The 13,646-nt window shown below is 34.8% G+C and overlaps 1 protein-coding gene and 1 pseudogene across 1 annotated transcript; one reads left to right on the forward strand and one right to left on the reverse strand.

The window, feature by feature from the left end:
* Nucleotides 1-5,014: 5,014 nt before the first annotated feature.
* LOC122292708 (probable transcription factor RL9) lies at nucleotides 5,015-7,220 on the forward strand. The gene is made up of 5 exons (XM_043101186.1): nucleotides 5,015-5,608; nucleotides 5,792-5,868; nucleotides 6,016-6,052; nucleotides 6,144-6,243; nucleotides 6,378-7,220. Exons 1-5 carry the CDS (start codon nucleotides 5,338-5,340, stop codon nucleotides 6,898-6,900), a joined length of 1,008 nt encoding a protein of 335 aa, XP_042957120.1. The 5' UTR covers nucleotides 5,015-5,337; the 3' UTR covers nucleotides 6,901-7,220.
* Nucleotides 7,221-8,422: 1,202 nt separating this feature from the next.
* Nucleotides 8,423-8,923, reverse strand: LOC122290900 (annotated as a pseudogene).
* Nucleotides 8,924-13,646: the final 4,723 nt, after the last annotated feature.

Below are 13,646 nucleotides of genomic sequence, written 5' to 3' on the forward strand. Positions count from 1 at the left end.
GACGTGAAAACTCTTTTAAAAAGAAAGTGTACGGACATTTTATGAAGTGTGGAAAAAGTCTAAGAAAAACTCTTCTCTCTCTCTACATTTTCCTAGAGAAACCATATAGATCTCTTGATCTTGAAGCGTGGAATTATTTAGGAGACTCTAGTAGCCTCCTAAGTGACGTAGAAGTGCAAACGACATAGTGACGTGGGCCGTAAGACGAGAAAAGATCCGACCTCGCGAAAATTCCGCTCCTTGAGGTAATTCGATTTAATCTTTTTTTAACAACAAGCATAGTCGCGTATTAATCTGTATACTAATACTGATTTATTCATACTAAAAATTTAAATTAACATTATTTTTAATAAAATCTACTTTTTGATCAATCACATCACATTAATGCACAGATTAGTACACAATTGTGCTTGCAACTATATTTTTCCTTTATTTATATGGACAAAAGAATAATGATAACAATTCATTTTACAACACTCTGTCACTCAATATCCACCAACCATAAGGTATGAGTTTTTTTTTTTTTTACCTTACATATTAAAGTACCCTCAAATTATCAGAAGTTTATATTTTGCGTTCAAATTATCTAAATTAACACATGCATCATCCAACTATTTAAAAGAAATTAAAATTTTGCACCCTTCATTAAAACATGACCCTCAAGATTCTTAATTCTCATTTATCATGATGGTGACAATTCAATTAGAAGGCAAAGTATAAAAGGATTGATAATTTGAGAGTGTAAAGCATATATATTCATCCCTTTAATCGTTTAAACTCAAAATCACATACCCTTTTTTTTCAAAACTTTTGATGTTTTAATTTATCACAGGATCAAGTCTTTACTTAAATATTTTCATAAATTTATTTATGGATCAAGCTAGTGAGATGAATGTAGAAAAATAATATTTACAGTCATGAAATGTACAAATATTTATTTTAAACTGTTGGATTATTTCAAATATTTTAAATAAATCTTATCTTTTAGAATTTTCTTCTAATGTGATTTTTATTAGTCTCACATTGAAAAGACAATCAAACTTTTAGTGGTTTATAAGTGAATTAGTTTCACGATATATAAAATAGAATAATAAGGGTAGACACAGTGGTAGTGTCACCTAGTGCGAAGCACTGAGTGCACACAGACACGAGCTGTGCGTGACGCATAGACGCACTTTGCACGAACGCATCATCGCAAGTGATGGATTTATTTTAATTAAACGAAATGATCCATTTCTTGAGTTTTTGACAGTTAGTTTCTGATCGTTTTATTTAAATCAAAACGAAACATTGCATCTGTTGCTGCTAATTACATCTGTTCGTTTTAATATTAGTGTCCAGAATTTGCAATATGCACACTATATAAAAAGTGTTGTATCCTAAGGGCATTCTTGCCAGATTCTCTTTTGTAGAACTCAATTTCTGAGTGGGAGACAATATTTGTCTAAGAGATAGATTTACAATCGTCTCATTGATTGCATATTTCGATCTCTGTTTGCAATTTGATTGCATAACATAAAAAAAGATGTAGTAAATATGAGATTCACTTGAAAAAAATTAATTTTTTAATAATAAATCATATTCTTTTTTAAAATTAATGTGTGATATTTACATAATCTGTGATTATATTTAGCATTATTTAATAGGATGGTCACGATGGGTTGAGTACTATATTAAGCATAATGCTACCATGTCGCTTAGGCAGTATTGTTCAAGTGTATCGTTTGGTAATTTTTTTTTTTACTTAATGATTAAGGAATTGATTTTAAGTGTATTAGTATATTTTTTTATTTTTTAAAAATATTTAAATATATTTAAAAAATGTGAAAATAAAATTAAAAAAAAAAAAAACAACAATAAGAGCTGGGTGATACAGTAACCCAACCCCTATCTTAATGCATTAGCTAGTCTGGAATTTCTTCTTAATCGTCCATAGAAGCTCCATCTGTAAATGTCCAGTCCAAAAATAGATAATGGCCTTTGACGAACAAACAAAATAACTCACAAACAGCCTTTTAACCTCAGGGCTTAGGCCCTGCCTAATTGGATCCAAATTTAGCCTACAGCCCATGCAGTAGGTAGAAATGAAATTAGTAATGGTAAGAAACCAAGCGTACCATATGCATGCATGCTATGTTCATCATGAGCCATCCACAACATCCATGAAGCTTCATGGTGATATTGATCATGAGTAGTAGGGAAAGAAGACAAACATACTCATGATTCAGAAATGATGGGTTCGATCCGCATTAATAGGGATAGTATTCCCCTGCAATTCAATAATAATAATAATAATAAAAAAAACGTACATGATCTGGATTTCTGTAGTACTGGACTGACTGCAGTGAATAAACTAATTAATGGAAAATAGGGATTTCGAGTCTCAATGAACATATAAAAACAAACATGTTACTTAGGTTAAAATATTGTTGACTAGATCATCTGCAACTTTTGATTGCATCATCAGAAAGCCTAATTTTCCTTAATTCCTAAGATTAATATATATATGATCTAGTCTTAAGAAATTGGTGCATGTAATTATAAATTATTATCATTGTTGTCGTTGATTACTAGTAGTAGTGTATATAATTACCCTTTAATTAATGATCATGAATTTTTTTTTTTTTTTGTTTTTTGTTTTTATAAGAAGGTGGGAGGTTCAAATCCAAGTTTTTCATTTAAAGAATAAGACTATATCCCATCAGGCTCTTGGCATTAATGATCATGAATATTAAACAGTTTACAAGAAATTAAAAAAAAAATAAAAGAATTTAAGAAACGTATTAAATTAAGCATGCATGTTGAAAATTTCGTTCATTATATATATATATAGAAAAATTCTACACGACAACCTCACTTTTTTCCACCATTTAACTATGTGATTTTACACTTTCGTTATTGTTTATTCTACACTTCTAAAATTCTAGTATGTTGAATGTAAAGTTACTGTGTAGCATGTCTCATATATAATATTTGGAATTGGCGTCTTTCTGAAAACTCAGTTAATATATTGATCAACAGGCTGCCTATATATAAAATATTAGTCATGATCATCATGCATTTAAGAGTTTTCCTTGAAATTACTAGGATCAATAATTAATTATAATTAAGCAAATTTATGTGGGGCAGGGCATGATGTATATATATCTGATAATCTCGATCGTAATTAAAATTTAATTATATATGTTTGTGCTAGCTAGCTTGACTGTTTTTCAATGCATGCCCTTTTAATGAGTCAAATCGGGTATGGAGGAATTAAGGAATATTATAATGATTAAGTAGTAGTGTGGGGGATTTTCGTCACAAAGTCTTGAAGTCGATCTGTGGCCTAGCAATAATAATACAAACTTTTGTGTGCACGTGTTAGGTGCTAATTCGGTGCAGACAACCTCAACAAATGCATTCTCAACATTTTGCGCGCATTTAACACTTAAATCAGCCTGGTAATTATTTACTACTACTCCAAACGCGATCATGTGTTGGACATCATGATGAGTAACGTCTGATCTACTTTGTATCCAAAAAAAAAAAAACCAGACAATTATTAATAATACTTTGATCATATAAACTTTCTTGCAACAGATAATTATGATCATCATCGGCCAGTAAAGAGCAATGAATCCAAGAATATATATATATAGTTATGATCATAATCGATCACTGGCTATATATATATGTGTGCGCGCGCGCGCGCAACTACTGATCGAAAATGCAGGTATGATCAGCTTCAAGAAGCTGTGAAAATACAAGTTTTGTTGTTATTAGGTGCGGTCATCCATGGTTATATAATAAGCAAAGAGATATATATATATATATATATATATATATCCGTGCGTGGCCACCGACAACAGGAATCATCTCAGCGCAGTTCTCTCGACAATAATTAATAATACATTTGTTAATTAGAAGCTTCACGTATATATGAAATTATAAGTTTCTTGCACTCGCCACCTTTAAATATTATTCCATATACATGATTGGAAGTAACTTTTCGAGATTTTTTCCTCCAATTTTGTCACAAATTAATCCACTACGTATTGCTTACAATTATCAATAACTATTTTGAATTTGTAGGCTTTTAGGGTTCGATAACATGTAAAGCAATCGCCCTTATGATCTTTATATATATATATATATATATATATATATATATATTCATATAGCTCTCTGCTTATGCCCAATATATGTCAATCAGTTGCATTTGTGGACTACAAAAAGAATGAATATTTACTGCTAGTTATTTGCTACAAGAATAACTAATTGTGACGAAAATAAATTCATTTTATCAGGAAGTAGTCATATTATCAGGATATAATTGATTACAAATAAACAGTTTTTTTGTAACGCAATCAATGTGAAATTAAGGAGTGCGCGAGTAATTAATAAATAAAAAAAACCTGCATCGATCTGTAACGTCGTGCTTGTGTGCGCAGTTTGATCTCATCCATACATATGGTTACACTTGGGAAGAAATAATGAGAATGATTGACCATACATATTTTACGTACATGATTGATCATTCATAATTGAAAAGCAATATTATTATTACGTACATGAATATTACTTGTAGAATAAGTATCCGCGCGCTAATAATATGTTTTGCGTGTCAGATTAATGTGGGATATTAGTCAAAGAATGTATAGCTAACAAGGTAGGTAAATCTCATATATATATGTTTGATAAATGTGAATGCATACGTAGCATATATAATTAAAAATTAACAAAAACAAATGATCAGGGAATCATGTGGTGCTAGCTACTCCTTTCAATTGGTCTACTCACGAGCTTATAAATATTCCATGCAGGTTAATTTCCACTTCTCGATCTTGTTTCTAATCTTTCACCTAATTAGTACGTAGTACATGACCAGGTAACAACTGGTCCAAATTCTAAGTTTATATATATATATATATATATAGTTTTTCACACTGCATCATTCATACATCATGATATTAATATTGATCTATATATATATATGTTATCTTCTACAAGCAAATACATACATAGAAAATTCTAAGCCTGTCATATGCAGAAAACTCTGATCTGTACATTAAGACCAAGACCCATGCATTAGGGTTTTTTTTTTATATCCCTGTGTATAGAATTACCTGCCGGTTCAGAAAAGAAAAACTCTCTGCAAATGAAGAGTATCCACAGTACTCCTGTTTCTGGCCTATAGTGATTAAGAATCAAGATCAGCGGTGGAATCGTATCAATAGCCACAAAACATCTCGTCCTAATTCTTAATTTTTCTTTGTCAGAGACAATCACTTCGAATTGATCAGTGACCGGCCACTTTCCAGTTTAAAGATTTTCCATAGCAGAAAAGAGTTAATCATGATGGAAAGTGGGTATATTGATGGTTTGAAGTTGAAATATTCTTCAGACAGGAGCGAGCTAGACGAGGAAAGATCAGATGGCGATCGAAGTAAGAATAAAAACAGTGCGAGCAGCTCGAGCAACAGCATAGTTGAGGAGACTGATCAGAAGATGTCCAGCTCTATTGGGGTGCGGCCATATGTTCGATCCAAGGTGCCGAGGCTACGATGGACTCCTGATCTTCATCGTTGTTTTGTCCAGGCTGTTGAGAGGCTTGGGGGTCAAGAGAGTAAGATCTTCAAATTTCTTCACTTATTCATGATGATTGTATAAATTATATATATATATATATATATATGAATATCTTAATGCACCTTTTGGAATTTGTTGATACAAATATATCATCAATTACATCTAGCTAGATAGATACCTATTTTATTCTCAGCCTTGATTTGCCCCCCTTTTGGTGTAGGAGCAACTCCTAAACTGGTTTTGCAAGTAATGAACATCAAAGGCTTAAGCATTGCACATGTCAAGAGTCATTTGCAGGTAAAATTTTTAATTATATATACGACGTCCCTGCATATATATATCAAGGAAAAAAATTAATTTGGTATGCAGTGTATCATGAGATTCGCTTCATTGATTGCAAGTTTCATTTTTGTTGTTCTTTAATTTTGGCATGTTTTGGAGCAGATGTATCGGAGCAAGAAGATTGATGATCAGGGTCAAGGTATAACACCAACTAGCTAGGGCTCTTTTGCAGATCACTCAAGCTTTTAATATTTGAAATTTGAAACTGTTTGTCTTTAATGAATTGGCAGTTATAACCAGCAGCAGACATGTTATGGGAAGTGCAGACCGCCTTTGGCAACAGTACTCCACGCTTCGAGGTATTGATCAAAGGGTTAGCCACAAATTCAGGTAATGTCGACAGTGCCCAACGATTATACCTTTATTTTATATGCTGATTAAACCCCATTTTAGTTAAATGAACTAAGGAATTTTATATTATTATATTCTCATCTAAATCTTTCTCGATCTCTTTCTCGCTCAAGATATGGTGACCTTTGTGGGAATGGTCAAGGGAGCTGCATATCCATGCCTTATTTGACTCACGACCGCATAAATTTGACTGATCATAGCATGAATATTAAAACGAGAGGCAGCCACCTTCATGGGTCAGAATCTGGAAGCTGGATTTCTAGAGGTATCGACTTGAAGATAAGAAATGGATCTCTCTACTTGAATAACAACATTGGCTTCGGGGAACAAAGTATTAAGAGACTACAGGAGTTCAAAGAAACATTTCCATGGCTGTTCAATCACACATCCATCCAAACCCAGACAAGCTCATCTCCCATAGAGATAGACGACTCCACTTTAAGTACCGAATGGCATGGAAGATCAGGACAGGAGAAAACGAAATGTTTTATAGACTCAAATACATCAGTGCTGAATCAAACAAAGGGGGTTGTTGGGGAAGAGCAGATCACTGCAGGGAAAAGAAAAGGTTTCCACGACGACATCGATCTGAGTCTATCACTGAGTATAAGACCGAGACACGAGGGAGCTAAATAAGAGAATATGTTGATTTTCCGAAGATGTGGATAGCAATTTGTCTGATCTTTTCTGTTCCTCCTCTACTTCTAAGAAGGGAAACTATTCTATAGATCTCAACATGCCATCAATCTTAGCAGGATGACAGAATTAAGAACATATTGATGCGAAAGATTCGAAAGTACTGGCGAGTCCCCTAGGTCTGACTTTATGAATCATGGAGTTCTAGTGAGATCCAGTTGGTACTTGTCTAGAATTAGATGATCATGCATGGTTCATTGTTGTCACTTACATATGAAACTTGAAGTTGCGGTAAATTCTTCTCATCATCAAGTTATCCATTTGAATCTACAAATGATATATATATATATATATAAGTACTACTTAATTAACAATTTCAGTTTATCATTTAGTTCCTTCAATGACATTTTAAATTATAATTAATGCTTTATTATATATCAATGTAGTCTATCTGATCTCTCTCTCGAAAAAATGCTAACGATTTAATTAGGAATTCTCTTTGATCCGGCCCAATTCTTCAGTTAATTTAGGATCGATCCTAAATTAATATTGGTGATATCACTAATAATAAAATTCAAATTAACCCCTCATTCATCGTTTTAAGCCACCTTAATTTGGATAATTGATGGTTTCAATTAGGATCATGGGATGATAATTTGTTTCATGATATATAGCATTGATATATAGTAGGACTGCAGCTTTTCATTTTTTTAATAATTTTTAATAATTGGAGTACTGGAGACTTGACATAGTTTAATTTATTGATCCCCAACTTGGATGTTGATGTACATGTATATGTACGTTATCTCGTATATATATATATATGTGTGTGTGTATGTGTTGTGCCTTTAGATAGTTTCTGTTTTCAAACGCATGCAGCAGCTTGCATTTGATCTTCGGTTTCACAAAAGTTGCTTAAAATGTTTTTTTGACAATATCAATTAACAAACAGTTCTTCTATATATAGTCGTGTTATACAGTCGGGGTGCAGTCGTTGACGCCACGTCGGTTTATTTAAGAAAAAAAAAGAAAGACGAAATGCGCAAAATAAGAAGGAAAATAAACTCAAAAAGAGTTTGGGTTCATCTTGCTTTCCGGTTCCCTTGTGCCTCGTGTTCGATCATCTGGAAGCTCCGTTGGCCGTCTGTTTCTCCATCGTCCATCGTCGTGCTCGTTTGGGTCTCCATTTTTATGGGTATTTTCATGTGGGTCTTCTGCAGTATAACAAAATCTCCACAACCAATTGAAGAAGAGTTCATTAGTAATAAACCCAGATAATTTCCCTCATTTTCCTGCATTCATTAGAAGGAGGGAGACTGCATAAAGACAAGTATTCGCATAGCTTCCTTGAAGCAAACTCGAAGATGTTCGTCACTGTGCCTTCGGTGTGTGCACAGTGACGGATTGTAATACATGGTAATAAATTGCACACCATAGGGCAAATCCTCTTGATGACATATTATGCCTCAACGATTATTTTCATTGAACGAGAAAGCTATAAAAGCTATAAGAACTTTTGAACTCAATGTTTAGATCTACAGCCCTCAACATTTTTGCACAAAATGATTAAAGTTTCATTGGATGAGTTTGCAACATCCTTGCGCTTAATCATACCAGAATCCACAAGAACGGGAACCTCTGCAGCAAGCCACGGTGCAAGACCCAAGCAGAGTGCATGCGCTATGCCAAACCCAGGACAGTTCTTCGCCCAAAGCGGCTTGAAATGCACGGTCAAGCAAATCTTCCCCCCTCTATACATCTTTTGGGTCTTGCCGTCGAGCTGGGGGAGCTCGAGCTCGAGGGCGGTGGAGGGGGTTGTGAACGTACCAGCATTTGCTGGTCCAACGAGTCCCTTCGGGATTTGCTGTGGAGATCCGGAACCAATCATTCATCTGGGTGTAGGCGATCAAAGCCTTGTACTCCTCCTTCAGCCTCTGCGTCCATGCCGCTCCATCCCTTGGCCCGTAGTCAGAAAAGGGATTTCAGTCAGTGTAAATTTGGTGTTGGGGTCCCAACCCTCCATTTCTCTGTAAGCAAAGCAACCTCGAACCCTAACCCCAGTCTTTTCCCTTCCAATGGAACCTGTTACAGAAAACTGCAGCCATGGCCTTCAACGTTCTGGAGTCTTCTTTATTTTCCTTCACGTTCTGGAGTCTGGGCAACGAAACAAATGAAAACTCACAAAAACCAAAAGGCTCCATTTTTTTTTTTTTTGCCAACTTAGTAGCCATTTGCACGGTGCTTGAGGCATGCGACTGTATTAAGCATTTCTCATTAACAAAATAGGAATTATTCTGACAACTAGTTAATCAATAGAAATTAGGAATTGATATTGGGAAAGAATACAAAATAGTGAGAAAACTTTGAGAGTAAAGTTTATCGATAAAATTGGAAATTGAATTCTGAAACCCACAAGCCAAACTCAAATTGTCGACACAAAATAAACCTATGACCTGGCCACAACTAATAGTGGCCGATCGTTATGTTTAATACTTATGTTTTATGGTTATGTTGAAAACTTATGTTTTATACTTCAATTTTATACCTATGTTCAATATTTATATTGAGAGACGCAAGGAAAGCAGTTTAAGCAGTAGTAGTACTACTTGTAGATCAGCTTCTCCACAAACATACATTTGTGAGAGATTACATCAACATTAGTACTGCATAAAGAATATTATAAAAGGACGTCATAAATCACCATGAGTTAAAATTAAAAAAAAAAAAACGCAAGGATTACCTTTGTTCATTATTTTAAACGAATGCTCATCAATTGTCAGCAAGGTCAAAAAAATGTGGCAAGTATTTTTTCTCTCATTTTTTTTTTTGGGTGCCCCGTCGATCGTTTTGGTGGGAATTACAAAGTGTATTAAGGAGCTAGCTAGTGCAGCTTTATTGTAACGCCTTGGTCTTGGATGTGTGAGTTACTTCTTGTCATTTAAAATCATATTTCACAGTATAGATAAAATCTCCAACATCTCAATTACACAGATCTCACTGTTTAACTCAACTACTCCAAATAATTAACTAGGAACACCACAAGTTCTTACTATAAATGTCAAATTTCTCAGCATATACCACATCATCAGAACACAACAAATTTACAAAATAAAATTCTCTAATAACCATGGAATCCTTTTTGCGCTTAATCCACTATGCTCACATAGCCTTATCCATGCTTTCTAATATTGAACTTTGCTGAAACATGCAAAATATATGAAAAAATTGTAGAGATAAAGGATGAGTTATCAACAACTCAGTAAGCTGAGAACATATATATACGAGTACGTAAACATGAGCTTTTTCAGAAAGTTCACAGTGCAGAAATAAAGCATTTCAGTTTTAATATGCAGATCTGATCAAAACATGTTATCAGAAAATCAGAATGACATTTCAAACTGTTCATATTCAAAGACCCTTTGGTATAACATGAATGAACATCTTCATCTTACAATATCATTTCATATCATATCGTATCATATTATATTATATCAATATATCATATCATATACTATGTTTAATCCCTGTGATAGGAAATCCTTGGTGGCTAAACCAAGTGATACCAGGAAAGAGCACGCAGAAAAATCATTTTGTTCCAAAGTGGGTGTACTCATATCAGAGATGTTGGTACCAATCATATAACAAAATCATCATATTAGAACCAGAATAAGAATTAGAACAAAATCAGAAAGTCATGTCAAAGGTTTTTTATATGTATATCATATCAAACAGAGTGCTGAACATATTTATATCATTTCACATATTCAAAACGGATTCAAAATATTTTCATATAACATATACAAAACTTCTAAATTTAGTGTTCGCTCTTTTGCATATTTAAGAAATAACATGTCAAATTATTGCTCATGTCTACACTAGTTATGTCAGTAAACACTTTTCTTTTTCATACAGATTTCATGAGTAATGGAAAACACATAATTGAGATTGTTTTCACATTTTCTTTTTAAAACATATCATGCACTTTTTTTCATAAACCAACCTTAGTTCATTTTCTTTTTACTAGTATAGGAACCTGCCTTATCTGAATCTTTAATTTCTCTGAATTTTCTCATAGCAGTGCCAATGGAATATCGATCATAATCTATACAAAGTCACACGTAACTTCCATAAATTTTTAATTGAATACGTGCTTTGTAATTAACACTCAAGTTACACAAATCTATAATTCCCTGTTGCCTAAAAATCCTTGAAACCCTAAAATGTCGTCACTCCCCAAAATACTTTGGTTGTCACATAATTTCTCCAAATAATCATGTGATTAAACTCTAAAATATCTCCAACTTCGAACCATCTAATTTCTCTTTGTTTTTATCACGATAATGCCATCATATAATTAATAAACATTGGATCACTCACTAGGGGTATATATTTGAATTAAATTTCTAAGGGATTTAACAAAAGATGTGTTTTAACTAGTGAAGTGGTGGGGAGGGGCTTATGATAGAGTAACCATGCAATGTGGTCATACGTTTGCTTGTCAACTTCCAGCATGGATAAGCGACGATGGCTTTCCAAGGCTGCAGAACATAAAGAGAGAGAGAGAGAGAGAGAGAGAGAGAGAGAGAGAGAGAGAGAGAGAGAGAGAGAGAGAGAGAGAGAGAGAGAGAGAGAGAGTTACGTGTAGGGATAGAAAGTCTCACTGAGGGAGCTCATCTTGTGCGACACAGAGGAGAAGCGGCAATAGTTGGGTGACGTGGGGGAGCATTTCTTTCCGGCAAGTAATAGCAGCCCGAGTTAGTGGTGACAGTGATTTAACTATGCAATGCTCGTGGTGGTTGGGTAGCTTGCGAAAAAGCCTTACATAGTGGAGGTGTCTGCTCTATTTCTGTGTAGCGAAATAGGAGGCTTCCATGAGGTTGTGTGGTGGTTTCCAACCAATAGGGGTGCTAGGAATAGTGGTGGTGAAACATAAAGTGTGGGGCTAGCTTCCACTGGTGTGGTGGTGGAAGAATCATGGACTGCATACATGGCATGGGTGTAGTCGACAGTGGGTCCTGCTATGTTTTCCTTGACTAAAATAGGACTTCCATGCATGGGGTGGGGCTAAGTGCGGTGGTTTCTGTTTGGTGTTGGGGGTGGTCCTCACTCTATGCTTCGGTGGTCTAGTGCAACGGACTGGTTACGGTACATGTTGGTTTCCAACATGATTTGCTCATGGTGTTGTTGGGTGAACATGGCTACTCTGGTTTGCGAGCCTTGGAGGAGTTCACGTGGGTTTTTATGGTGGTGGGAGGAAGAGTTTATGGTGGCCTTGTTGTCACTAGGTGTGGGATTTGGTGGCGCAAGCTGGCTTACAATTTGTGCAAGGGTGGTCATTGTGTGGGTGGACTTCGCTCAAGACTTGCGTGAGTGAGGGCTCATATATAGATGGTGAGTGGGAGAGATTAACTGCTCAGACTCAAAGTTAGTTGGTAGTGGTGGGTGTGGTGAAGCGTGAGAGAAATCGAGTGGGATATAAGCATTGGGTTAATAGCAGTGCAGTTGGCTCAAACAATGGTGGTTTTTCTTCTTATGGCTACCGAAAGTGGAGGAGAGGGTGCCGTGTTTCAGGGTGATTGAACCTTGAATGTGGGTTGCGTTTTGATGCTCTAAACATGGAAGAGGAATGCAGGCTTGTGCAACCTGATGGTTTCTATGTGGTCCTTGATGTGGGGAACATGGGAGTGCATCATGTTGTTGTTTGTTTGGGTGGCTATTGGTTATGGAAGTGAGTCAACACGATGCTATTTAGTGCATAGTAGGGTGCCAAGTACGATGTATGAGTGTATAGCTACCTACGGCAACCCCAGTTTGGGAAAGAGGTTGTTGTGTGTGTGTGTGTGTAATGCTATTGAAACCCTAGTGGAAGAGGAAGGTAGGAAAATTCCATATGCATGGTATGTTCGTGGGATGGAAATCCAAATTGGGCTCAAGCCCTGGCCACCAGCACGGGCTTTGGTCCTTTGGGCTTTCTAAAAATTTTAGCTCATTAATACCATCTCAACACTAATTACTAAACCCTAATGGGTCTTAAAACAAACTTGTTGACTAGAGGTGTAACCAATTTGATTTGGACAAAATATAGGACTGAACTGGTAACATTGATTTTACATTTTTTAAAACTGATTACGCATCGGTTACGCTCCTAAACCGGTACTTCCGGTTTTAGCAGTTCTGGTATGGTTCGGTCTGATTTTCCGGTTTTAATATATTAAGTATATTAGTATTACTAACATATTTATCAAAAGAAATATGTTGAGAATTTATTAGGCAATAAAAATGTATTTAATATATATTTTATATTTAAAATATATGATCAAATAAATATTCATATTTAAAATTAAAATGTTATGTTATAAATTATAATATATTATTTCATACATAATTATATATTATATATAAAAAATTATATATAATATAAAATATATTATATATAATACTAAAAATTAATAAAATATATAATATGTGAACTGGTCTGGTCTAGTCTGATTCGGTGTTGGAAAACGTAAAATTGATTTCGAACCGGATTTAATTGGTTTTTAAAATGAAGGAACTGATTCCGGATTGAACTGGTCAAAAGTCAGACCGCACCAATCGGTCCTGTCTGGGCCAATTTTTCAATTTTTCAATTTATTTTTACACCCCTATTGTTGACTCCCAGGCCTAATTAAAATTCTCGACTAACCAAAACTTCTAGCTCGTTGGCTAATACTAAATTTTTCAATCAATCTTGAATAAGGTTTCGA

The sequence above is a fragment of the Carya illinoinensis genome, chromosome 13 (genome assembly GCF_018687715.1).
Source record: "Carya illinoinensis cultivar Pawnee chromosome 13, C.illinoinensisPawnee_v1, whole genome shotgun sequence".
Classification (NCBI taxonomy): Eukaryota; Viridiplantae; Streptophyta; class Magnoliopsida; order Fagales; family Juglandaceae; genus Carya; species Carya illinoinensis.